Raw genomic sequence first — 23,595 nt, forward strand, 5'->3', positions numbered from 1 at the left:
TGGGGAAATCCAGGCGCCCGCGACTGCGAAGAACTACACAGCATCGACGGAGGCTACGACAGAAAATTCGGAGCACGCTGGCCATGCATGCACGACGCCCGGTCAGACTACTTACCATGGAGGAAATTGATGAGATTCGCCAACGATCGATGCTAGATCTCTTGTGATTCAGCTATCCCAACAAGCCGCCCATTTTTTGCTTAGTCTTTTGCTTGGTTCACATCGATCAACTTAGGACCCCATAGTATATATCTTTGTTTTGTACTGTTGTTAGGTTATTTTGTTACTCTGACTTTGTATCATATCCACCACTTTGTAACTTTCGGGTCTCATAGGTCATTATGGCCTTTTGAAGACGTTAATATAACATTTCATTTCATTTCTCTCTCTCTCTCTCTCTCTCTCTCTCTCTCTCTCTCTCTCTCTGCATGCTTGTGCCGCCTTCAATACACTTGGGAGAGGTGTTCAGCTATATCTGGCCCATACTTCGCCATGAGATGGAGCTTGGAAGCCAAGTTATTCGGCTGTAGGCGGGCAGCCTCAGTGGTGCCCTACGCCAGATTCTTTGACAATAGCATGGACTCAGGAGAGAGATCTTTGATGGGAGCTGATGAGAAGTCTTGATATATAGTTTAGCTGGAGGGCTCAGTGCCACCTGCAGGAGTCTAACGACCATTCAGGCCTTCTGGCTCAAGTTGATCATACAAACAGAGGTTAGTATGACAGCATCCAGGGCAGCTTAGATAGGCCTGAGACTCTTATGGCAGGGGTAGACGTATCATGTGACCAATGAGCAGGTTATTAACTAATGCAATCTTTTCGTGCATTACAAAGAAGCAGCCATTACAGCAAAGTTTGAAAAAATTGACTTGCTGTGATCTTTCTGAAAATTGTGCTGGCATACTGAAGCTTTGGATGATAGTCCAAACATCATCATTCCCGTTTCACATTAAGGTTTTGATAGGATTATTTTAATAGAAAACCATTTTAGAGCAGCAATGGGTGCTCTAAATGATCCAGGGATTGGAGGATTGTTGAGACTCCGCTAAGTTACAAGTTATAGGGTCTCGCTGTTTCTTCATAATGAATGACCAATTTTATCCCTTTGTAGAGAATTTGAGCTGTGGCTTGGGAATTTTTGTGGTCCTTTTTTATTGCCGCTTGGCTTTTTTGGGTGTTCTTTTTCCCTACCTGTTCAGGTAACGTCCCCTTGGTGGGGATGCCTTTCAATGCATGTACATTGCTGTCAAATAGCGGCTCCTATTTTGGGATGGTAAAGTTGGAAGACATAGCTTATCATAAGAAGTTATTGTTTCTCTGCTTCAAAAATGAGCTATGCTTGAAAGTTTAGCTAGGCCCCTTGCTGTGATGCCAAGGTGAGTTTGGTCTGTTTTCGTCTTGTAGTAGGAACTATGGTTGATGTGTCCAGTTTGTAACTTTAGTCATCAAATTTTGGATTTGTTTTTCAAAGGTGACTGGAGCAACAGACCTAGACAACATTCCTGTTGAGTGCATTGAAGCTGCAGTTTCAGAATGCGAATTGGTGAAGGACTTTGAAGTTTGTACAGAGAAGAAAATCAAGAATGGTGCTAAGGTGAGGGAGGATATGATTGGCAGGTGGATCACCTACATCGGTCCAAATATAGGCACACACGCTTTTCTCTTTTGAGGTTGTCAAGATGGAGTACATGGTCATATTTACATGAAAACGTGTTTCATCCCTTCATAACGAAACGAAACCAGAAATGCTCGAAACGTTTCGAAACAAAACAAATTGAAAAAGGGGGACGAAATGCGTTTCTGAGGTTGAAAAGAAAAAGGGGTCTAATTTTCAAAATTCAAAATTAGCCACATAGTGCATTATGTGCAACATATTTTACCACTTGTATGGCCTTCTATATTGGATGTATCCACCTACTAGACTCCTAAATATTAGGTTTCTTTTATATATATATGTGTCGTATTATGTTTCATCTTGGCATTTTCCAAACGAAAACGAAACGATACGCCTCGAAAACGATGAAACACATGAAACGTTTCTTGTTACACTATACATGGTTTTCATAATATGATTGTAATTGCTGGTTTGTTGCTTCAAACTTTCTTTCTTATGGCTGGGAAAGGTTGGGCTTGCTAAATGCAATATTTACTGCAGGAGAACAAATTTGCCACTGAAGCTTTGGATGAAGCAACAGGTGATGCTGGTGCCAAAGCTGATAATGTTTGTAATGGAAATCTTGACTTGGCCACTGTGCAGCCTTCTCAAATGAACGAAGGGTGAGAGTCAAACTTTTTAGTGCATACAAGTATCCAAAACTCTTTTCAATTGTAATGGTGGCTTGGCAAACTGCAGAGAGGCTGAGAAGGACAAGTTGAGCAAAGGTTTGAGAGGATTATCTTCAAAAAAGAGGAAAGTTAGTTTTAATTTTGCAAAGGATGTGGAAGGTGGGGATCTATCTTCTCCAAGTCTTAGGCTAGAGAAGTCTGCAAGGAGCATGGAAAAATCTTGTAGCCAGGCTAGTGAAAAAGTGGAACTCGTTTCCTCTGTTATAAGCATTGTGAAGCAAAAAGTCGCCAATGCTAAGAAAGTGATGGGTGAGAGAAAGGGGAAGCACAATAGAAGAGGAAGATTTTCACTCCCAAGATCCAAAAGATCCCCTAAAACTAGGGTAATTTCTTGATCTACTCAGCAAATCCATGTCATTAATAACTACAGTACTCTGCTTTGTTTACTTGTAATCCAGTTGTTCTCTCCGTGTAAGTCATTAATGTCAGCATTCTTTGTATCGACTGAGTGCAAATGCCAAATATCCATGCACAATTAAAGATGTTACGTCTTGAGATTATGCATGTAGATTTTTATGAGAATTAGATAAGGAGCATTATAAGGTGCTATTATAAGTACTTATTTGGCCAAAAAGTGAGCAGAGCAGGATGCGCCCATCACATTGGTAAATAGTTTGAGCAACGGTAAGAAAGTATTCCAAAATACTTATTTTCTGCAGTCAACAAGAGCAGTAACAGATGTGAGACTGTGGTGTTATATACTTTTTTGCTGAAGGCTCTCTAGGATAAACGTATTTTCCATATTTGTGTGCACTTCTCCCAATCATTGCCTTTTGGCCTCCGTAAGCCTTAATAAAGCATGGAACTCTTGGGAGCAATTGTGGACCGTTGCATAAAGCTTGTGGATTAGTTCCTCATGGCAAATTGATGATTGCAAACCTTTTTTCTTCCTTTTTCTTGTAAGAGGGCATTAACTTGGCATTGTCTTATGTATATGTAGGCTATGCGAGAGATTGTTGACATTTATTTCCTTTGATATATAATGACAGACATTGAGTAGTAGGTCGCACACACTTTTTTTCATCCTCTTATGTAGGCCTTGTGACTATCCTGGAAATTTGAGGTCCAGGTGGATTTCAAAATGAGGGCAGATTCTCTCAAACAATCAAAGGATTACGTTCAGGAGGGAGAGCTGGATAGAGGCTTGAATGGATGGAAGATTAGAATGCCAAGGGAAGAGCAAGTTGCCAGGCAAAACTGCTGAATTAGTTTCAGATACCATTCTAGTCATCAGAACAAGAGGGTGTGTTTTACAGAAGTTGAATCCAAAGAAAGGGGCGGAGATTAAGTCTATTGCAAAGAAAATGGTGAAAAACAATTTGCAAAGCTGCCGGTCCGAGCTACCTGTAGTGACCATTCAGGGCTTCTGGCTCGAGTTGATCATACACACAGAGGTCAGTATGACAGCATTTCCGGAAGCTCAGCTGGGGCTGAGACACCGGGTTAGGCTTTCAGTAGTTTGTGGTGGCCAGGACCGATGGTCATGGTGGAGTACGGTCGCTGCTGAGACTATAGACATTCTGTTTGGCTCTTCCCTCCCCAATCTCTATGAAGTAGCCTTCATATATACATTTCTTGAAGTTTGGAAAAGTTTTCCATCTTCATACATATTTTCCCTTATGGCATTGGTTGCTGTATCATGATAGTCCAAACTTCAGGCGCATCTACAAGTTTAAGGGTCCTTGTGTTCATTCCTATGAAGGACCAGTTTTATGCCTTATCTTGAGGAGTATAGCTTAGGTCTGGGAATTTTCCTGGTCCTTTCTGTCTCCTCTTTCTCTTTTTTGGTGGTTCTTGCTCCCTACCTATTCAGGTAAGGTCTCCTAGGTGGGGATGCCGCTCAATGCATGTACTGTCAAATAGTGGCTCCTATTATGTATGGTGAAGCTGGAAGACATAGCGTATAACGAGAAGTTATTGTTTCTCTGTTTCACAAATGAGGCATGCTTGAAAGTTTAGGTAGGCCCCTTGATGTTGATGCCAAGTTGAGTTTGACCAAGCATTATGTAGAGCAGGTCTGTTGTCATCTTGTATTAGGCACTATGGTTCATGTGTCTAGTTTGTAACTTTACTCATCAGATTTTGGATTTGTTTTCCCAAAGATGGCTGAAGCAACAGACCTACCCAACGTTCCTGTTGAGAGTAATAAAGCCGCAGTTTCAGAATGCGCATTGGCAAAGAAGGAATCTGAAGTTGTTACACAGAAGAAAATCAAGAGTGGTGATAAGGTGAGGGAGGACAGGATTCGGAGGCACCTAGATCAGTTCACAATCAGGCGCACATGCTTCTCTCTTTTGAGGTTTTCAAAAAGGAGTAGATGGTCGTCATAATGTGGTTGTAAACACTGGTTTCTTCATGTCAAACTTTCTTTTGCGCGGCTAGGAAAAGTTGGGTTTGTTAAATGTAGAATTTGGCTGCAGGGGAAGAATTATGTCAATGATGCTTTGGGTGTAGCCGCACATGATGCTGGTGGGAAAGCAGATAAAATGTGTAGTGGAAATCCTGACTTGGCCACTGTGCAGCCTTCTAAAATGAATGAAGGGTGAGCTTCTCTTTGAATCCAATTATTTAAAAAATCTACGTATCCAATTTTTTTTTCTGACTGTAATGGTGGCTTGGGAAAATGACAGAGACCTTGGGAAGGACAAGCTGAGCAAAGCTTTAAGTGGATCATCTTCAACAAAGAGGAAAGCTATGTTTAGTTTTGCAGAGGATGTGGAAGGTGGGAATCTATCTTCTGCAAGTCTGAGGCTAGAGAATTCCGCAAGAAGCGTAGAAAAATCTTGTAGCTGGGTTAGTGAAAAAGAGGAACTCATCTCCTCTGTTATAAGCATTGCAAAACAAAAAGTTGTCGAGGCTAAGAAAGTGATAGCCAAGAGGAAGGGGAAGCACAAAAGAAGAGGAAGATTTTCACTCCCAAGGTCAAAACGATCCACTAAACCAATGGTATCTTTTTTGACCTACTCAGCAATTTCATGTCCTCAATAAGCATAGTATTCAGCTTTGTTTACTTCCAGTTGTCCTCTAAGTGCAGGGCATCAAGTGACAGCAGTCCCTGTATTGACTGTGTAGAATTGCAAAATATCCATGCACAATTAAAGATGTGAGGTCTTGAGCTTGGGCTTCTAGAGTTTTATCATGGTAGGAATCTAAGGAGTATTTCAAGGTGCAATTATTGGTAACTTATTTGATAAAAAATGGAGGAGAGCAGCATGCCCCTATCACCTTGGCAAATAGTTTGAGCAAAGGTGAAATATCCTTCTGCAGTTAACAAGATTATGAGCACGCGAGTCTGTGGTGTTATCGAGTTCTGTGCTGACGGCTCCTGGGGTGGAGCTAAATGTGTTGTCTGAATAGATTCCCCTAATCGTTGCCTTTTTGCCCTGTGAATTTTAGGTCCAGTTTTTGTGACATTGTTTAGACAAGTGCACATTCAAACTTGCATATGCATGTGGAGATACTGACATTGATAAAAAGAATAGGTAGGAAGAGACGCACATGCATACAGGCAAAGCTGCACGTGTTCATGACTAGATAGGAATTGACTCACATGCACACAGGTGAAGCTCGTCGAGGAGATTTTGAAGATACTCCATGGAATCGAGAATATCATCTTACTCTATTTGTTCTTGGGAGGATCAGTATCCTTCATAAATGCACATGATTGAAGCTTCGATACCACTGTAACGACACGGGCACCACGTGCCAACTGAAAGAATGGACCGGAACAGAGGTTTAGCACTTCAAAAGAACTGAAAAAAACGAAAGAGAGAATCCACACGACAGGCAAAGTTCCACTCCCAGACTACAATGGCCCCAATCGATGGTACCCCGTTCAGTATTTCGTTATGCTTCAACAGGGTACAACTCCGTGGCTCTGCTCTGCTTTTCCATGAGGTAGAATGCCAAAGAGAGATAGAGCCCACAACGGATATTTAAAGGCCCTAGGCCCATCCATAAGCAGTTACATGAAAAGCAGTAGGTCTACAAGCAACTGCTCTAAAAGCTAGCGCCCCATGGGCTGGTCTGAACAGCACTGCACGTTATTAGGTTTTCGCAATTTACGGCTGTCCGTACAGCTGCCATGTCATCATGTAGGCTACACAATTTTCTGTTGTGTGTGTGTGTGTGTGTGCGCTTTTAGTAACTTGGGCACCTCGGCCATGGTACTCTAAGTTGTTGAGGGTCAGGATTTTTAATCCTAACCCATTTTAATTTTGGGCCCTCGGCGAGGATCTATAAATTGGTAAACCTTTTGTGCTTCACTTGCTTCTTCTAGGGTTTAGGCCCCTCGTTCGAGATCTGCAAGTTGGCTAGGGTTAGCCTCAGGGAGTCCTAACCCTTTGGGTCTTCAGTGGCTTGGCATGTCAACAGTTTGTGACAATGGATGGAGATCCTTTTATGCTACTCCTGCTTCTGCTAGGGTTTAGACCCCTCAACTGAGATCTCCACGCTGGTCTTCAGTGGCTTGACATGTCAGCAGTTTGTGACAATGGATTTAGATCCATGGATGAGTGCACACCAATTGTAGTGGAGGCTCTTGCTAGATCAAATGTCCCCTATGTCACATGAGCCTGAGACAGAGTTGCACTACACAATCCACTGCCGAGTTTACTATGAGATACCCGTCTGCTTTCATTGCCTGACCACTCTCTAGGGTCGCGGGGTATGAGGACCAGAGATGTTTGGGTCTCTTTTTGCTCGAGCTGCGCAGACACAGAGAGAGCCTAATGAGAGGCAAGGCTAGCCAGTCTCAGAGATCAATCACATACTTCTTTAGAGTGGACACTGGGCAGTTAGAGGAGCAGCTATCACAACAGAGCTCACATTCTCCTCACACTAGAGGCACGTTGATCGATCGAGCGACTGAACTAGGGAGATCAAGACGCCCATGATTACGGAGAACTACACAGCATCGACGGAGGCTGCATCAGAGGATTTGGATCACTTTGGCCCGACATACACGACGGCCGGTCAAACCATTGACCATGGAGGAGAATAATGTGATCCGCCAACGATTGATGATGGATCTCCTATGATTTAGCTCTTTTGAAGATTGTACACCCTACTTGTCTTGTTTCAGCCTCGTATCAGATCTTACCCACTATATTCCCACGCGCATAGCCACATTGTGTTGTATTAGCCCCCAATCACTACTTTCACCCCCCTACTCATATCCTACACAGTTCCACCTAGCTGCTTAGTCACATCTAGCAATTAAGATTTTAGTTTTCAGTTCATTTTATTTTTGTACCGAGACATTGTATTAGATCCCACCAAGATTGTATCAGTTTGGTCTCTTAGGTCCTTTTGGCTTTTTGAAGACTTTTAATATAACATTTCATTCTCTCTCTCTCTCTCTCTCTCTCTCTCTCTCTCTCTCTCTCTCTCTCTCTCTCTCTCTCTCTCTCTCTCTCTCTTCAACAGAGGATTCGAGCCATACTCTCTCGACATCCAGAGTGCAGATGAGGATGGATCCTAGTAGTAGTAGTATTTTTGTTCTAGTCTTTTTGTACCCAAACATGGCATCAGATTCACAATTTTGTAACAGTTTGGTCTCATAGGCGATTTTGGCCTTTTGAAGACGTTAATATACCATTTCATTTCATTTCAGTTTAGCCGTTTTCGAGGGGTGCGGGCAGGGGCCAGGATATGTCACCTATGTAACTTAGAGCCAGAGACAGAGCTGCACTACACGTCATTACGCGTCGTACTATGAGATACATGGCCGCTTCCTCTGCTTGTTTAGAGAAAGTTTCGGACCTTTTTCTAGAGTCATGAGATACAAGGATCAAAGATGTCTCGGATTGTTCCCGCTAGAGCTGCGCAGACTTAGGGAGAGCCTGCTGAGGACATCAGGGGAAATACAGTCTCAGAAACGAATCACAGATTTCTTTACACCAACCAGGGGAGAGCGAGAGTAGTCATTACAACAGATCTTAGAGCCCACCCATACTAGAGGTATGCTGCTTGACCGAGCGACTGAGCTAGGCAGATCAAGACGCCCACGACCTCCGGGGGTCTCCCACCACCGACGAAGGCTACAACAGAAGACACAGATCACTCTAGCTCGACATGCAAGACGCCCAACTTGAGTAATGACCATGGAGGAGGTTGATGAGATCCGATAGCGACGGATGAGAGATTTCATCTCAACCCCCCCCCCCCCCCCCCCCCCCCCCCCCCCCCCCCCACCCCCAATCTCGTCTCAATCCCGAATCAATTTCAGATTTATTTGCTTACTCCTTAGTGTTTAAGTTTTAGTTTTAGTGTTAGTTCTTTGTAACTTTGTAATTTTCGTACTCATACATGATATCAGATTCACCAAGTGTAATTTTTTGGTCTCATAGGTCATTTTGGCCTTTTGAAGACGTTAATATAACATTTCTCCCTCCCTCTCTCTCTCTCTCTCTCTCTCTCTCTCTCTCTCTCTCTCTCTCTCTCTCTGACTTTGTATTAGATACAACGCATTGTAACTTTCTGGTCTCATAGGTCACTTTGGCCTTTTGAAGACGTTAATATAACATTTCATTTTTGTCTCTCTCTCTCTCTCTCTCTCTCTCTCTCTCTCTCTCTCTCTCTGTGCAGAGCCCCCCCCCCCTCCCCCCCCGTCGCGCTCTCCAACAATCCCGCCGTCGCGCTGTCCTGCAGCCTCGCGATCAGCAATCAGCAGGCAGTTTTTTCCTGCGCAGAAATCAGAGAGCAGATTTTAGAAACAACAAAATTTCAGAATTCAGAAATTTAAAAAACTGAGACAAGCACACAGGACATGACAATGGAAAAAATTGAAGACCTCAAGAAGATCGAAGACAAGCTCAACGTCGCCATCAAAGAAAATAAAAAGATGACGGATTCGACACTCACATCGGTCATCAAACGCCTATGCAAACTCGAGAAGGATGGAGAAGCCTACATCAAAGAACGCGAAGCGTGGGGGAAAGAGAAGGAAGAATGGGAGATAGAGAGGGTGGAAGAAAAAGACGAATGGCTCAAGGAGAAGGAGGCAATGCGGGAGCAAATTGAGCTCCTCAAAGCCGCGATCGCATCCCTCACCCCCGAAGAGGGGGAGCTCAAGGAAGAGGCAAAGGAAGCCCTCAAGGTAGAGTTAACCCAAGCCTTGACCGTGAGCATGGAGACCAAGCTAGAGGCTACCAAAGAGGGGTGGGTCAAAGTAGTGAAAAAGAACATTAAGAAGGAGGCGAAGGAAGAGGCACAAAAAGAAGAAGCTCTCATTGTGCACACCACTCTTGAGGAAGAGAAGATGAGACAAGCCCGGTGTCTCAATGTGCGCATCAACGGCATGGTGGAAAAAGAAGGCTCTACTCCGGAGACTGATGGGAAGACACTATGCAAGAAGCTTGGCTACAGGGAAGAGGAGACCCTCCCGTTCATTAAATCTTGTAGAGGGGGGAGGGACCCAGGAGGGAGAGAACTCTCATTTTACACTTCCCCTCCGAAGAGGTACGATCCACCTTCCTTCGCAAGAGGGTGATCTTGAGAGGGCTTGAAGGCCCCCCCATCTACCTTGATGACAACCTCACTGCTATGCAGGTAGCTCATCGCGGGACATGTATGCCGCGAGTACACCAAGCTCGCAAAGAGGGGAAGAAGGCTTCATACAGAGACGGCCGGGTCATCATTGATGGCAAGGCCATCTCATAGGGATTCGCGGCCTATGAGACACCAGAGGAGATACATCTTGTAGTCTGGAACTGCAATGGAGATCTATGGACACATCTAGAGAGGCTTGAGGAGGTGAGTCGAGACAGGGATATCATTCTCTTGACAGAGACACATGAGAGCCTCGACAGGAGCCTACCTCAGGTTCAGGGATTCCATTGGGAGTCTACACACAGAGATTGTACACGCCAACACACTACGAGAGGATCAGGAGGAGTAAGCTATACTCTTCAAAGATGGGCTTCAGAACAGAATACAGATTGTCGCACGTGATCCACATGCCAGATATCTTTGGATCCGGCTACAACTCTCACAGGAGAGGACCATCTACATAGCTTTATGCTACTTCGCCCCTCATGGCTCGAGATTCGCTATGATAGATCAAGAGGAAGACTCACCATACACATGCCTCTCAGAGGGGATCATGGAGTACTCCACACTAGGGGAAGTCTTTCTTATGGGAGACTTCAACGGCAGGACAAGCAGTGATCAATGCGAGGCTTTTGACATAGAGGACCCACAACTACTACCCGCCATATAGGAGGAGGCTACAACACGAGTTTCAGCCGATACTACACATACACTCTACGGCCCCCACCTACTCAGACTAGGCTCCCGACACCGTCTCGTTATTTATAACGGGATGGCTCAGTGGCTCCTTCAGGAGGATTAAGATGCACACCACTTTCGGTCACAGTTGGAGGGGGGAGTACAATAGACTACATCATGGGATCCAGAGAGGCCACCCAGACGCTCAACTCCTTCACCATCCTACCCATACCCATTGGGGCCGACCACACATATCTCGCACTCTCGCTCAAGGGGGAGACCCCCACACATACACCCGCCACACCCACCCCACACACCACCATCCACTTTATACACGAGCTAGCTCCCATATACTCGGCCCACGTCGATAACGATCTTCTTTTGCTTCACCCTGACACCCCACTACCCTTACTCACCTCACACATCACATCCGTTCTTCAGACATCAGCCATCAGCTCATTTCCACACACCACCCACTCTTGTCACACCCCCCCTTTGGGACTATGCCACAGAACCATTGGTAAGAACCATTGGTATGATGATGAGTGTAGGGCTCTCTATCGTCGACTACGAGCTCAACGAGTACTTGGAGAGATCATAGAGATAGAGGCCAGGAGATAGATGAAGACCCTCACACGCCGGAAGCGGCGAGCCTTTGAGGAGGCACAGGAGCTTGAGCTATACCACCTATTCATGAGCATGGATAGTGCTGCAGGCATGGCGTACTGTACGAGAGCCACGACCGACGACTCCTATTGGAGATCCGCAGACAGCATGACTATGCTGAGAGATTGTACGAGGTACGTGGGCAGCCTCCCATCCCACCGGCACCCGAGCCTCGCCCTACTATCTCCACTATCTTCACAGCAGGGATGATACAGAGGGCCATAGACCGACTACAGCCTGGCCGCTCGGCCAACCATACAGGATTGCAGAGTGAGCATTTGATATACACAGCTTCCGCTATAGCCCCTTTGATTGCACATGTTTTCAACCGGGCTATAGGGGAGGGCTTCCGAGAGGAGTGGACCAGGCACACTATTGTGCCTCTCCGCAAATCTGGCGTCACCCTGGACCCAAGGAACTACAGGACTATCATGATTGGCCACACCATGGCCAAGCTATACGGGGCAGTACTTGAGGCAGAGCTCAGTTCATATGCAGAGATTGAGGGTCTACGAGCACGCGGCCAAGCAGTTTTCCCACGCGCCTTCTCCATTATTCATCACATCTTCATTCTGCGCTACCTCATTGAAAAAGAGATTATATTGCTGCTTTGTGGATTTCCGCAAAGCTTTTGATACAGTGCCACGAGAGAGGCTCTTCGACGCCTCCAGAGCTTGGGAATACCATCAGATATGATTTGGGCAATCTATGCACTCTATGAGCAGGTGACTGGGAGTGTACGCTGGTCACGAGTTTGCCTGGTCTTTTCTCCATGAGACAGGCAGCTACAGATAGACTAACACGGGGGTACACAGCGTTGGCCATGATAGAGTGGCGATGTCACCAGGCAAACTTTCAAGGGTGGCTATTAGACACATTAGTCACACCAGCTATGATGTATGCAATGACAGTTTGGGCTTCAGGCCTCACAGACACCCAGTGGAGTGCGGTCGAGAGGCCCCAGGTACATATGATCTCTCGATTATTTCGCGGGAAGCCGACACTTCCACATGACATTATCAGAGCAGAGCTAGCGGCACCTCCCATGTTAGTAGAGGCAATGTTCCAGACTATCTCCTTCATTCAAAGGATGAGAGAGCTCCTAGCAGACAGACTCACACGCAGAGCATTTGAGGCAGCTATACAGATCTCAGAGACAGGGTATGACAAAGCTTGATACACTCAGGTTAGAGCATGGTTTGACAGACGGGGTCTAGACATGGATAGATTACCACCCTTTCAGTATGACCCAGATTCACCCCACATCCGCCTCTCATGTAGTGAGAGGAACACTGTGCTCAGACAGGATCTTTGGTAGCTCTTCACCAGTCGGACATGGCTGACACCCCCGACCGACCTGGCATCTAGACGATCACATTATCGAGATCAATTCTTGGACATACTAGCAGACGGGTTCATTCAACGACCACGATACATGGATACTTACATGCCTCACAGGTCGAGAGTAGTTATTGGCCAGCTCAGGGTTTCCTCACATCGACTAGAGATTGAGAGTGGCATAGCATCAGACACCCCCCCAGAGAGGAGCGGATATGTTGGGTATGCAGAGTAGAGCTAGAGGATGAGGAGCACTTTGTATGCAGATGCAGAGCATATGATGGCATCAGAGGCAGATATGAGGGTTTATTTATAGGGTAGCCTACCCTTCGAGAGATCATGGACTCTAGAGATCAGCGCCAACTGGGGCGATTCTTACTAGAGATACAGAGCCACAGAGAGGCCTTACTTGAGCCCACGACAGCTCAGATAGAAGGGAGACAGACCCAACTCACTGACTTCTTCGTCTCACGACATCTACCAGCCCCCCCACCACCCGACACACACAGAGGGGTGATTCTTCAGCAGGTTGAGACCTCCAGAGCTAGGAGACGGCCCCGCGCTACAGGTTGTCGGGCCCCCAGACTTCATCGACGCCAGATTGTGGAGATTTAGACCCGTGATCGCCGAGCCACTGAGGAGAGACGAGCCCAGATGATGGCCGACCCCATTGCAGCCATTCGAGCAGCCCCGGCTCCAGCTCCACCCATGTGCCACATCTTACACCAACCCATGAGCACAGGATGGAGCTAGTTTAGTTAGTCACCCAAATGCATATCATGCGTGTACTACCCTCTTGCATATAGGCTACCATAGTGATAGCGCTCCACACACTCACACTCTCATCATGGAGATTTGTATCAGCTTATCAGTCACTCAATTTTTTGAGCACTTTTCTCTTTCCGATTGATGGAAGACACACTCATGTACATTGATTTGTCTCATAGGCCGATTTCGGCCTTCTAATAGACGTTAAAAATCTTTCTTTCTTTCTTTCTTTCTCTCTCTCTCTCTCTCTGAGCTACGGAGCTACGGAGATGCAGACGCCCACGATTGAGGAAAGGGGCTATACAGCATTGAGGAAGACTACATCAGAGGAGTCAAGCCATACTCTCTCGACATCGAGAGTGCAGATGAAGATGGATTCTAGTAGTAGTAGTATTTTTGTTCTAGTCTTTTTGTACCCAGACATGGTATCAGATTCACTATTTCGTAACAGTTTGGTCTCATAGGTCATTTTGGCCTTTTGAAGAAGTTAATATAACATTTCATTTCATTTCAATTCTCACAGCTCCGAGACTCCATCGCATACAAGTCCAGGAGATCCCAACTCGCCACCAGCAGACAGCCCAAGAGTGATTTTTTTCAGATGCTAGTAGACCCAACTGCGATCATACGTGCAGCCCTTACACCACACGCATCCATGTGCTGGATATGATCATATGTGTATCCCTTACACCACACCCATCCATGTGCTAGGATATTACACCCTAGTTTGACAGGATGGAGCGAGTCAGCTTGATGCACTTCATGATTGTACTGCCCTTGAGTTTATAGATGTCTACTTGTACCCCCTAGAGATTACCCCCCCCCCCCCCCCCCCCCCCTCCAATCCCCCATATACCATTTATCTTGTTTCTAGCCGCTCTCACACCCCATTCTTCACCCGTACCAAAGCTCAACCCATACTCACAGCCGAGGTACTCTCATTGTCCGAGCAGTGGAGCTATGGAGATCGAGACGCCCACGATTGAGGAGAGGAGGAGAGTGCAGCAGAGGATTTGATCCATACTATCTTGACATCCAGAGTACACATGAGGACGGATTTATCATTCATTATATCACCCTCTTGTATTGGTCACCCATTGTATCAATGGTCACACATAGCCTATATAGTTTCAACTTCTAGATTCATTTTAGTATATCTTTTTTGTAGTTTTTTTGTGTACCCAAATATGGTATCAAATTCACCGGTTTGTAACGGATTGGTCTCACAAGTCATTTTGGCCTTTTGAAGTGTATTATTTCATTTCATCTCTCTCTCTCTCTCTCTCTCTCTCTCTCTCTCTCTCTCTCTCTCCCCCCATTTTGTAACAGATTGGTCTCATAGGTCATTTTGGCCTTTTGAAGACGTTAATATAACATTTCATTTTTTCTCTCTCCTCTCTCTCTCTCTCTCTCTCTCTCTCTCTCTCTCTCTCTCTCTCTCTCTCTCTCTATTGAGACTGGTAGATTCAGAGGGATACGAGTAGCTAGGAGGATATGCTGCCTATGCCATACACAGTGAGAGATGGAGATGGATTATATATGTCAGTGTAGAATGTATTATGAGATATGGGGTTGCTTCCATTTGTCTATTCAGAGAGCCTTCAGAGCCTTCTACAGAGTCATGAGCTATTAGGATTACAGATGTCTTCGATTGTATCTACTTGAGTTACACAAACACAAAGATCTGGAGAGAGACAATCACAAAGACAGATTACTGATTTCTTTACACCAGACATCCCATAGATAGAAAAGCAGCCACCATTGCAAACTTCAAAGCTCAGCTCATACTCACGCTCCTTCAGATGGTCTTCAATGAAGGCGCACAGTGGAAGAAGGAGAAAGAGAGCCTTAACGCAGAAATATAGATTCTCAAAGAAGAAGTCTTAGCCCTCAAATAGAAGAACCCAAACGCTATGATACAGACACTCAAAAAAGAAGTCTCATCCCTTAAACAGGAGCTTGTTGATAGAGTAAGCAGTGGACTAGAGGAAGGTGAATTTCAGCCCTCGGTAATGGATGAAATCAAGGAAATCAAGGAACAGCTAAGGATGATCACAGAGGAAGGGAAACTGAGTGTGGCAAAGACATCTTCATGGGCGGAGATGATAACAAGGACACAGAAAAAGGCCAACGAAGCCGAAAACTGGATTGAGGTCGCCAAGAAAGCGAAAGGTCAAGAAACTCCTTGTACACTGACGCTTATCAACATGACCCTTGAAGAGGAACAAAGAAGGCGGATGCGAGCATTGCATGTGAGAGTGACCCGTCTCAAGGACATAAACAATGTGGAGAAAAAGGTCACAAGCCTTACATCCATGATGGGGATGGAGAAGCGGGCATGGAGAAGCCTTTGCACACAAACGCATGGAGGGTAGGTAAGAAAAGTGATGGCACGGGAGAGTCTTCAAAGGGGAGAGCTCTCATTCTATGCTTCCTCTCGTTGGAAGAGAAGAAGAAATTCTTGAGGAAGAGGCCTACTCTCATAAAGACAGGTATTTTCCTCGGTGATGACCTGACTCTCTCACAACTCGCACATATGAGAGAGGTGATGCCAGAGATTACAGTGGCAAGGGAGAAGGGGAAGATGGCCTTCTACGGAGATGGACGGGTGGTGATTTTAGAGCGGCGTACTGCATGACAGTGCAAGACCTATGGGACCACATTGAAGATGGCCACGTGGAATTGTAATGGGTCTATGAGGTTGGACGTGGGTGCATTTGAGAACGGTTTCCAAGAGAAGGATATTGTATTCTTCTCAGAGATTCATCAGGCCCGTGGACAAGTGATGCCACATGTGGTGGGTTACAGATGGGAGACAGTTGAGAGGACAAATGCGAGATCTGAGCATGGGAGTAGAGGTTCCGGAGGAGTAGTACAACCCAAACATCAGGAGGTAGGTCACACACCCGCTATACATTTACACCAGAGACTGATTTCGTTTATACAGAGGAGATCTAGGATTGTCTATTGTAAGGCACAGCTGGCACAGCTGGTATAGGCCTCTCAGTGGAGGTGTGCACCACTCTACTGACTAAGACACTGCATGGAGCTGGATCAGTGGCATACCGACACACTCAGCTGGGCAAGAGACGACATTCTGTGAGCATGCCCCATAATAGTTGGTATGATGAGGAGTGCAGAGAGATGAGAGCCCAGCTTCAGAGGGATCTTCTTTTAGGAGTCATTACTTAGAGAGTCTCGGATTGCTTTCCGACGCCTTCTGTGACGGAAGAAGCAAGCTTACCTAGGTCAGATGGAGCGAGACTTTTATAAGATTTTCTTGAGTAGGGACTCAGGAGAGGCATGGCGACTCTTCCATGAGTACTCCCCTCCCCCAGTGATTACTTCACCTGATGTATGCGGTCAATATTCGACATCATTATATACTATTCCTGGAGAGGAACCCCTTCTAGACCCTACCAAGCCTTGCTTGGCTACGAGCACTTTCTTTACATCTGAGATGGTAGAAAGGGCCATCGACAGGATGAGGACCGGGAAGGCATATGATTATGACGATCTAGTAGCGGAGCACTTTATACATGCCAGGAATATGCTGATGGAGGTTCTCACAGTGTTGTTCAATCGTGCCATGTGAGGGATTACGTGAGACTTGGAGGTTGTCTAATATTGCTCCCAACTTCAAGGCTGGTGACCCTATAGAGCCTGGGAACTACTTCACTACTATGGTTGGACACACATTGGTACGCTTGTATCCATCTATTTTGGAGGAACACTTGAGTAATTGGACAGTAGGCGAGGTGTACGAGCAAAGGTCAGGCCGGCTTGAGGAGGGGTTTCTCCACTCTTGATCATATTCTGACACTCAGGGCCATCATTGAGGAGGGTAGAGCACATGGGAGACGGAGCTATTGTAGCTTTGTGGATTTTCGTAAAGCAGACTACAGGGGCTCAATTGATGCGCAGACTACAGGAGATTGGGTGCCCATAGAGGTGATTTGGGGGATTATGGCTTTGTACAGATCAGTGATGGGACATGTACGCACTCCGGAAGGGGTATTTGATTTAGTTCACTCTACTATTGGAGTGAAAGAGGGCTGCCCATTGTCTCCTTGTCTATTTGGTATGTATGTTGATGAGGTGTGTGATAACATGGACAGAGAGGGTGAGAGGGGTGCCCAGCTTGTAGGGACGTATAGAGATTAATAGACTCATTCGTCAGGATCTGATCTAGCTGGACACGAGGAGGACATGGATAGAGCCGATACAGGAGTTGGGCACAAAGATGGCTTTCTATAGAGAGCATCTTCTCCACCTCACGCGGGATGGGTTTGTGATCCGACCTAGCTATATGGACACGCATCTTTGTCATGGTTTGCGTTGTGTCATTGGCCAGATACGCACGTCCTCACATCAGCTGGAGATTGAGACAGGCAGATTCAGAGGGACACCAGTAAATAGCAGGATATGCCGCTTATGCCATCTAGAGCCAGAGACAGAGGTACATTACATATGTCATTGCACAGTGTACTATGAGATACGAGGCCCTTTTCATTGTCTATTGAGAGAAGGTTTTGGGCCTCTATCTAGGGTCATGAGTTATGAGGAACAGAGATGTCTTGGGCTATATCTACTTGAGTTACACAGGCATACAGAAACTTTACTGAGGGGAGCTACAGAGGGACAACCCCAAAGACAGATTATTGATTTCTTTACACTAGATATTCTACACCCAGAAGAACAGACAGAGGAGGAGCCAATAGTGGAGAGGTCTGCCTGCACTACTGGCATTCTCATAGATCGAGCATTGGAGCTAGGGAGATCTAGACGACCCCGATGGAGAAGAGGAGCTACACAGTTTTGAAGGAGGCGACAGCAAAGGATTTGAGCCATACTTTTTCCTCGTCCATAGTACAGATGAAGATGGATCTCTACTTCCTTCCCATATTGTCTACACACTGTACTGCTTAGTTCACACATTTCACGCCTTTGACCTTTCACACCTATCAGCTTAGTTTAGGATTCTACAGTATTTGTATTTTGTTATTCTAGTTTAATTTATTTTGTTAATGTCACTTTGTATCAGATACACCGCATTATAACTTTCTGGTCTCATAGGTCACTTTGGCCTTTTGAAGACGTTAATATAACATTTCATTTCATGTCATCTCTCTCTCTCTCTCTCTCTCTCTCTCTCTCTCTCTCTCTCTCTCTGTGGGAGATACAACGGAGTACTAGTAGAGGCCAGGACATGCCTCTTGTGTGACATCGAGCCTGAGACAGAGTTGCACTACACATGCCACTGCCCCGTCTACTATGAGATACGAGGCCGCTTTCATTGCTTGTTCAGAGAGGGCTTTCGACCATTCTCTAGAGTCATGCGGTACGAGGATCAGAAATGGCTGGGTTTGTTTTTAATCGAGCTGCGCAGACAGAGAGAGCGCCTGATGAGAGGAGAGGCTAGCCAGTCTCAGAGATAGATGACAAACTTCTTTAGAGCTGCCATTGGACACCCGGAGGAGTTACTACCACGACAGAGCTCGTCGCCTCACACCAGAGGCACACTGATCGAGCGAGCGATTGAGTTGGGGAGATCCAGACGCCCACGACTACGGAGGACTACACAACATCGACGGAGGCTGCATCAGAGGATTCGGATCACTTTGACTCGACATTCACGACGCCCGGTTAGACTACTGACCATGGAGGAGATTGATGAGATTCGCCAGCGACCGATGCTGGATCTCCTGTGATCTAGCTATCCCAGCTAGCTGTTTAGCTGTTTAGTTGACACCTAGCATTTCAGGATTCCATAGTATTTTTTTTTGTCATTTTGTCATCTTGTTACTCTGACTTTGTATCAGATCCACCACATTGTAACTTTCTGGTCTCATAGGTCACTCCGGCCGTTTGAAGACGTTAATATAACATTTCATTTCATTTCTTTTCTCTTAGATCTGGGGGCCTTCATTGGATCATCACGGGAGGGTAGGTTGCATCGATGGATGGGGGGACATGGAGACGCCCCTGGTCTCTATGATCTCTGCACATGGAGAAGTCCTTGGACTCTATGATCTCGCGGCTCATTAGAGCCAAGGCTTGAGTACCACGTGCCATTATTCGAGCAAAGCTAGCTGCCCCCCGCTAGTGGTTGAGGCGCTCACCTGACTTGTCTCCTTCATACACCGCATGTGGGAACTTTCCAAAGACAGATACGTTGGCCTTGCACTTGAGCCCTTTCGATAGTTAACCATGTAGGGAGATACAACTTGGTGGTATGTGGAGATGACATCATGTTTCCAAGCGCATGGGTTCATTATAGACAGATTTCCCCCCTTCCAGTATTCATTGGATGCACCCTCCTTGACTCTTACACAATCCGACATAACCGGGCTCATCCGCCACGACTCTACTCAGCTAGACACTAGGAGGACATGGATACAGCCAGCACAGGAGCTGGCCCCGAAGATGGGTTTCTATAGAGAGCATCTTCTCCAGCTTACGACGGAGGGTTTTGTGACGAGGCCAAGATACATGGCCACCCACTTGTCAGATACATGGATACAGTGTGCTAGTGACCAGATACGCACATCTTTACACTAGTTGCATATTGAGACTGGGAGATACATCGGAGTACCAGCAAGGCGAGGACATGCCTTCTCTGTGACATGGAGCTTGAGACAGAGTTACACTACACATGCCACTGCCCCGTCTCTTACATGATACAAGGCCGGCTCTATTGCTTGTTCAGAGAGGGCGTTGGACCACTCTCCAAAGTCATGAGGTACGAGGGTTAGAGATGCCTGGGTTTGTTTTTGCTCAAGCTGCGCACACAGAGAGAGCCTGATGAGGGGAGCGACCAGCCAGTCTCAGAGATACATCACAGACTTCTTTAGAGCAGACACTGGACACTTGGAGGAGCTACTACCACAATAGATCCTGTCTCCTCACACCAGAGGCACACTGATCGATCGAGCGACTGAGTTGGGGAGATCAAGACGCCCAGGCCACGAAGGACTAGACAGCATTGACGGAGGCTACATCAGAGGATTTGAGGCTGACAGTGAGAGGTGCCAGGGATACAGACAGTGGTCTAGTGGACATGGTGGCCAAGTCACCACCACCACTCAGTTTGGAGATAGACTTAGATGGATGACATTTATGAGCCATTGGCGGCTCTTTAGGGTGGGACATATGAGTAGTAGCGGTTGGGTCATCATTATCTTCTTCTTCATATATGGTCCATCGTCGTCGTCTAGGGTAGGGGGGTTATACACACCGCATGTTTGCACCATCCCTGCATAGTTGAGCTTCAACACCCCCGCTTCGACACCCCCACTGTACCAATGAGATTTGGGCTGGAGCTGAGTGTGCTGCCATGCCAGAGTCTATACTCGTTCTTTTGAGATAGTCAAGTCCATATGTCCTGGTCTGATGGTGTGTCTCTGTGTTGATTTGCTGTTATCTATTTTTCTTGTGTTTTCATTCTGTTTTGAGTGAGATGTCACGCACATTGCAGTGAGGAGCACCCACTTCAGAGAGCACGACATACTATCCGCGCTACAACTGCTCTCATATTTGGCACGCCCGGTGGGACCTCAACTGAATACTCACTCTTTGTTGAGGTACAAATCGAGGAGCTAGCTGGCTTTTACCTAGCCTCGCCTACTTCGCCTTGCATCGTGCAGCCTGCTGGTGTGGTGCAGTTTCGCCCTAGACAACTAAGTCTAGCTGACCTAGTCTCTCGCCTTGCTGGTCTTGTCCTCTGTCGCCTTGGTCCAACCAACTCTCCTCTCGGTCTAGTCCTTCCTCGTCCCTGGTCCAACCAGGTGGTCTAGTCACTCGTCCTTGTTTAGTAGAGTCTAGATTGGCGTTCAGATAGTTAAAAGTCTTCTTGCCCAAGGCTTGGTTGGGTTTGTGGTTACTGCATGACACATACAAGGCGGTCATTAGAGCGTCAAAGCGCATTACTGAGTCCTCTTAAGTACTACCAGAGAAGGTATCAACCCTTGGTACCTAGTAGAAATCCACCAACCTCATCACGCCATACGTCCATATACGGCATCATCCATTCCTCCATCCAGTTCTACATCTTCCAGGTCACCTTCCCCAATAAAGCTCTCTCCCATTTTGTTAGAGCAAGCTATTGTACAACAGGCTCCTGAGCAAGAGGCCACTTTACGACAACAGTTTTGTGAAGCTTTTAGACCAGGGGACTTCCAGGAGAAGGTCCTGGATGAATTGGCAAACCTGATGCTCTAGCCGAATGAGACTTTTTTATTTTTCCGAGAAAAAGATCCTTCTATTACTTAATGAAACCACCCATTGAGCTACAACCACCTCTTTGAGAGAGGGCTACAACAACCATGATGGGGAGACTCTCCTAATGAAAAAACACCATATATACAATGAGGCTAAATCAAGAAATGGGAGGAGGGAAAAACCACAAAGATGGACAGTAATGCCATCTGAGTACACCCTCGACCATGGTGAAAAAAGGCCCAGGACGCTAGAGTCGAAGGAAAGCCTCTCTGCGCCGCTCCCGCATGGGGTCGGAGCTGCCCTGGAGTATGGATCAGCTCTAGCCAAAGATCGCGAAGAGTCTCTGCTGGTGGTACAAGGCGAGCCTCATCGATGCGGAAGCAGCGGGCCCACCAGATTAACCAGAGTGTCAGGGCACTGATGACCTCCCAGCACTCCTCTGTCTCACTGCACCACTCCTGTGGAGTAAGCTCTGCGGCAGGCTAGAGTGTAGGTCGCACCCCTTGCATCACTATCATCCTGCTGGGGGAAGATAGCTCAAACTGAAGTGCCGGGGCCGTGAGAGTGGACCAAGCAGCTGCCCCCCAAGTGTACTGCCGAGTCGTGGAAAGAGCAGGCATCAACCGATTGAGACTTTTGCAGAGCTCACGATCAGAACAAAGTCTCTGGTGGCCAAGCTGCGTAGCAACCGGTTGAATTTAAGGTTAAGAAGTGGGTGGAGAAGGCTCTTCCCAAAACTTCCCAGCAAAAAATCCGAGAGAGTACGAGAGAGTCTCCGATGTGACGCCACTTTGGAGGAGTATGTCGCGGTTGCTACTAGGATAGAGGGAGCTAGGAAGCTGTTTACCAGCTTTCCTTATGTAGAGACTCCTTAGTGTTTTCGGAAAGTCCTTCTAATTCGTTAACTTCTTAGGGAACTGGAAGCCCTAGAGTTACAGCGAGCTCTTCAAGAGGAGAGGTCCTTCTCTCTTGGACAAGAGAAGCCTCCACATCACGAGGCATTGGAACAGATCAAGCGCGAGCTAGAAGAGCTCAAGTCTCAATAGCAGACTAAGTCTATGGTATGGTGTAGCTCATGCCGCTCTCCAAGGAACCCTCCACATGAATGCCTTCTTGGGGTTTACTACCACTTCTGTGAAAAGTCAACAGGTTCAACTCGTTCACAACATTGGATACCCGGCTCTAAGCTGCTGACGAGCCATCCCCCAGTGCCAAGAAAGAATCCAAATCTTTGCTCTCCGATATTGATGAAGATTTCTTGGAAGCAGCTTCCCCCAGCCCCCACACCCCCCCACCCAAACAGCCCTCGTCCCTAGTCCCTCACCCTCGCCCCCTACCCACTCACCCCTCGCCCAGGGTTGACACATACAGTCACGTACGACGGGTACATGTATGAAGACGTGCGGTACTAATCGAACTAAAAAAATTAGACGTACGTTGACGTAACGTATGATGCAAAAAAAAAAAATACAAGAGAGACTAAACCAAGAAGTTTTCAAACTCAGAAGTTCGAACATGATAGATCATATGAGTCATGGCATAGACCTTAGTACGTAGTACTAAGTACTTGCAAGTTAAGTCTTACAAGTTAGAACATGAAAGATTTGTCCATGGACATTGGAAATGGTCATGTCCGAAAAAAGAAGAATCATGATCTCCAAATCATGATATCCGAAGGGAAGACCGAAGCAAGTCCGGCAGTACCTGGGCCTCTGAACAGAGGTACTTGGTCATTGTCACGCCCACCGAAATGGGTCTATCAAGGGAAAAGTCATCGCCCTAAGAGTGTAGATAATTCTGGCCTTTCGAGTCTAGAGGAAACTAGTGACAAAAGCCTCTGTCCTCGGTTTCTCAGGGCATAGTCCTGGTCGTTCTTCTTGTCCACTTTTATGGTGGTTAAGGGGAGCGGGCTCGCCACATATAGGTCATAGTTGTTTGAGCAATCGAAATTGGTCAAATGCAGTTAAAATTGTAGTCACCCACAAAAAAAAAAAAAAAAAAAAAAAAACGGATGACTCATGTACGGAT

General features: G+C 46.4%; 1 protein-coding gene and 3 pseudogenes across 15 annotated transcripts in view; all 4 read left to right on the forward strand.

Moving 5' to 3' along the window:
* Positions 1-23,595, forward strand: part of LOC147433909 (uncharacterized) — a 166,603-nt gene that overhangs the window by 92,568 nt on the left and 50,440 nt on the right. For 11 of the 15 annotated variants that reach the window (XR_015185325.1, XR_015185327.1, XR_015185326.1 and 8 more), the window contains 6 exons: positions 1,472-1,594; positions 2,156-2,277; positions 2,354-2,669; positions 4,449-4,574; positions 4,767-4,888; positions 4,977-5,292. Coding sequence is in view for 12 of the 15 variants with exons in the window: in XM_086490523.1 (XP_086346649.1) it covers positions 1,472-1,594; positions 2,156-2,277; positions 2,354-2,669; positions 4,449-4,574; positions 4,767-4,888; positions 4,977-5,292 (1,125 nt within the window). In the remaining 3 variants the exon portion in view is untranslated. Of the gene's footprint in view, positions 1-1,471; positions 1,595-2,155; positions 2,278-2,353; positions 2,670-4,448; positions 4,575-4,766; positions 4,889-4,976; positions 5,293-13,870; positions 14,119-23,595 lie in introns of those variants that run through there. The other 4 variants (XM_086490528.1, XM_086490532.1, XM_086490533.1 and 1 more) reach the window with 3 other exon arrangements.
* On the forward strand, positions 8,990-10,274 carry LOC147433910 (uncharacterized; annotated as a pseudogene).
* Positions 10,142-11,196, forward strand: LOC147433911 (uncharacterized; annotated as a pseudogene).
* Positions 11,448-13,332, forward strand: LOC147433912 (uncharacterized; annotated as a pseudogene).

Source organism: Adiantum capillus-veneris, chromosome 19, assembly GCF_014529385.1.
Source record: "Adiantum capillus-veneris isolate H3 chromosome 19, ASM1452938v2, whole genome shotgun sequence".
Lineage (NCBI taxonomy): Eukaryota > Viridiplantae > Streptophyta > Polypodiopsida > Polypodiales > Pteridaceae > Adiantum > Adiantum capillus-veneris.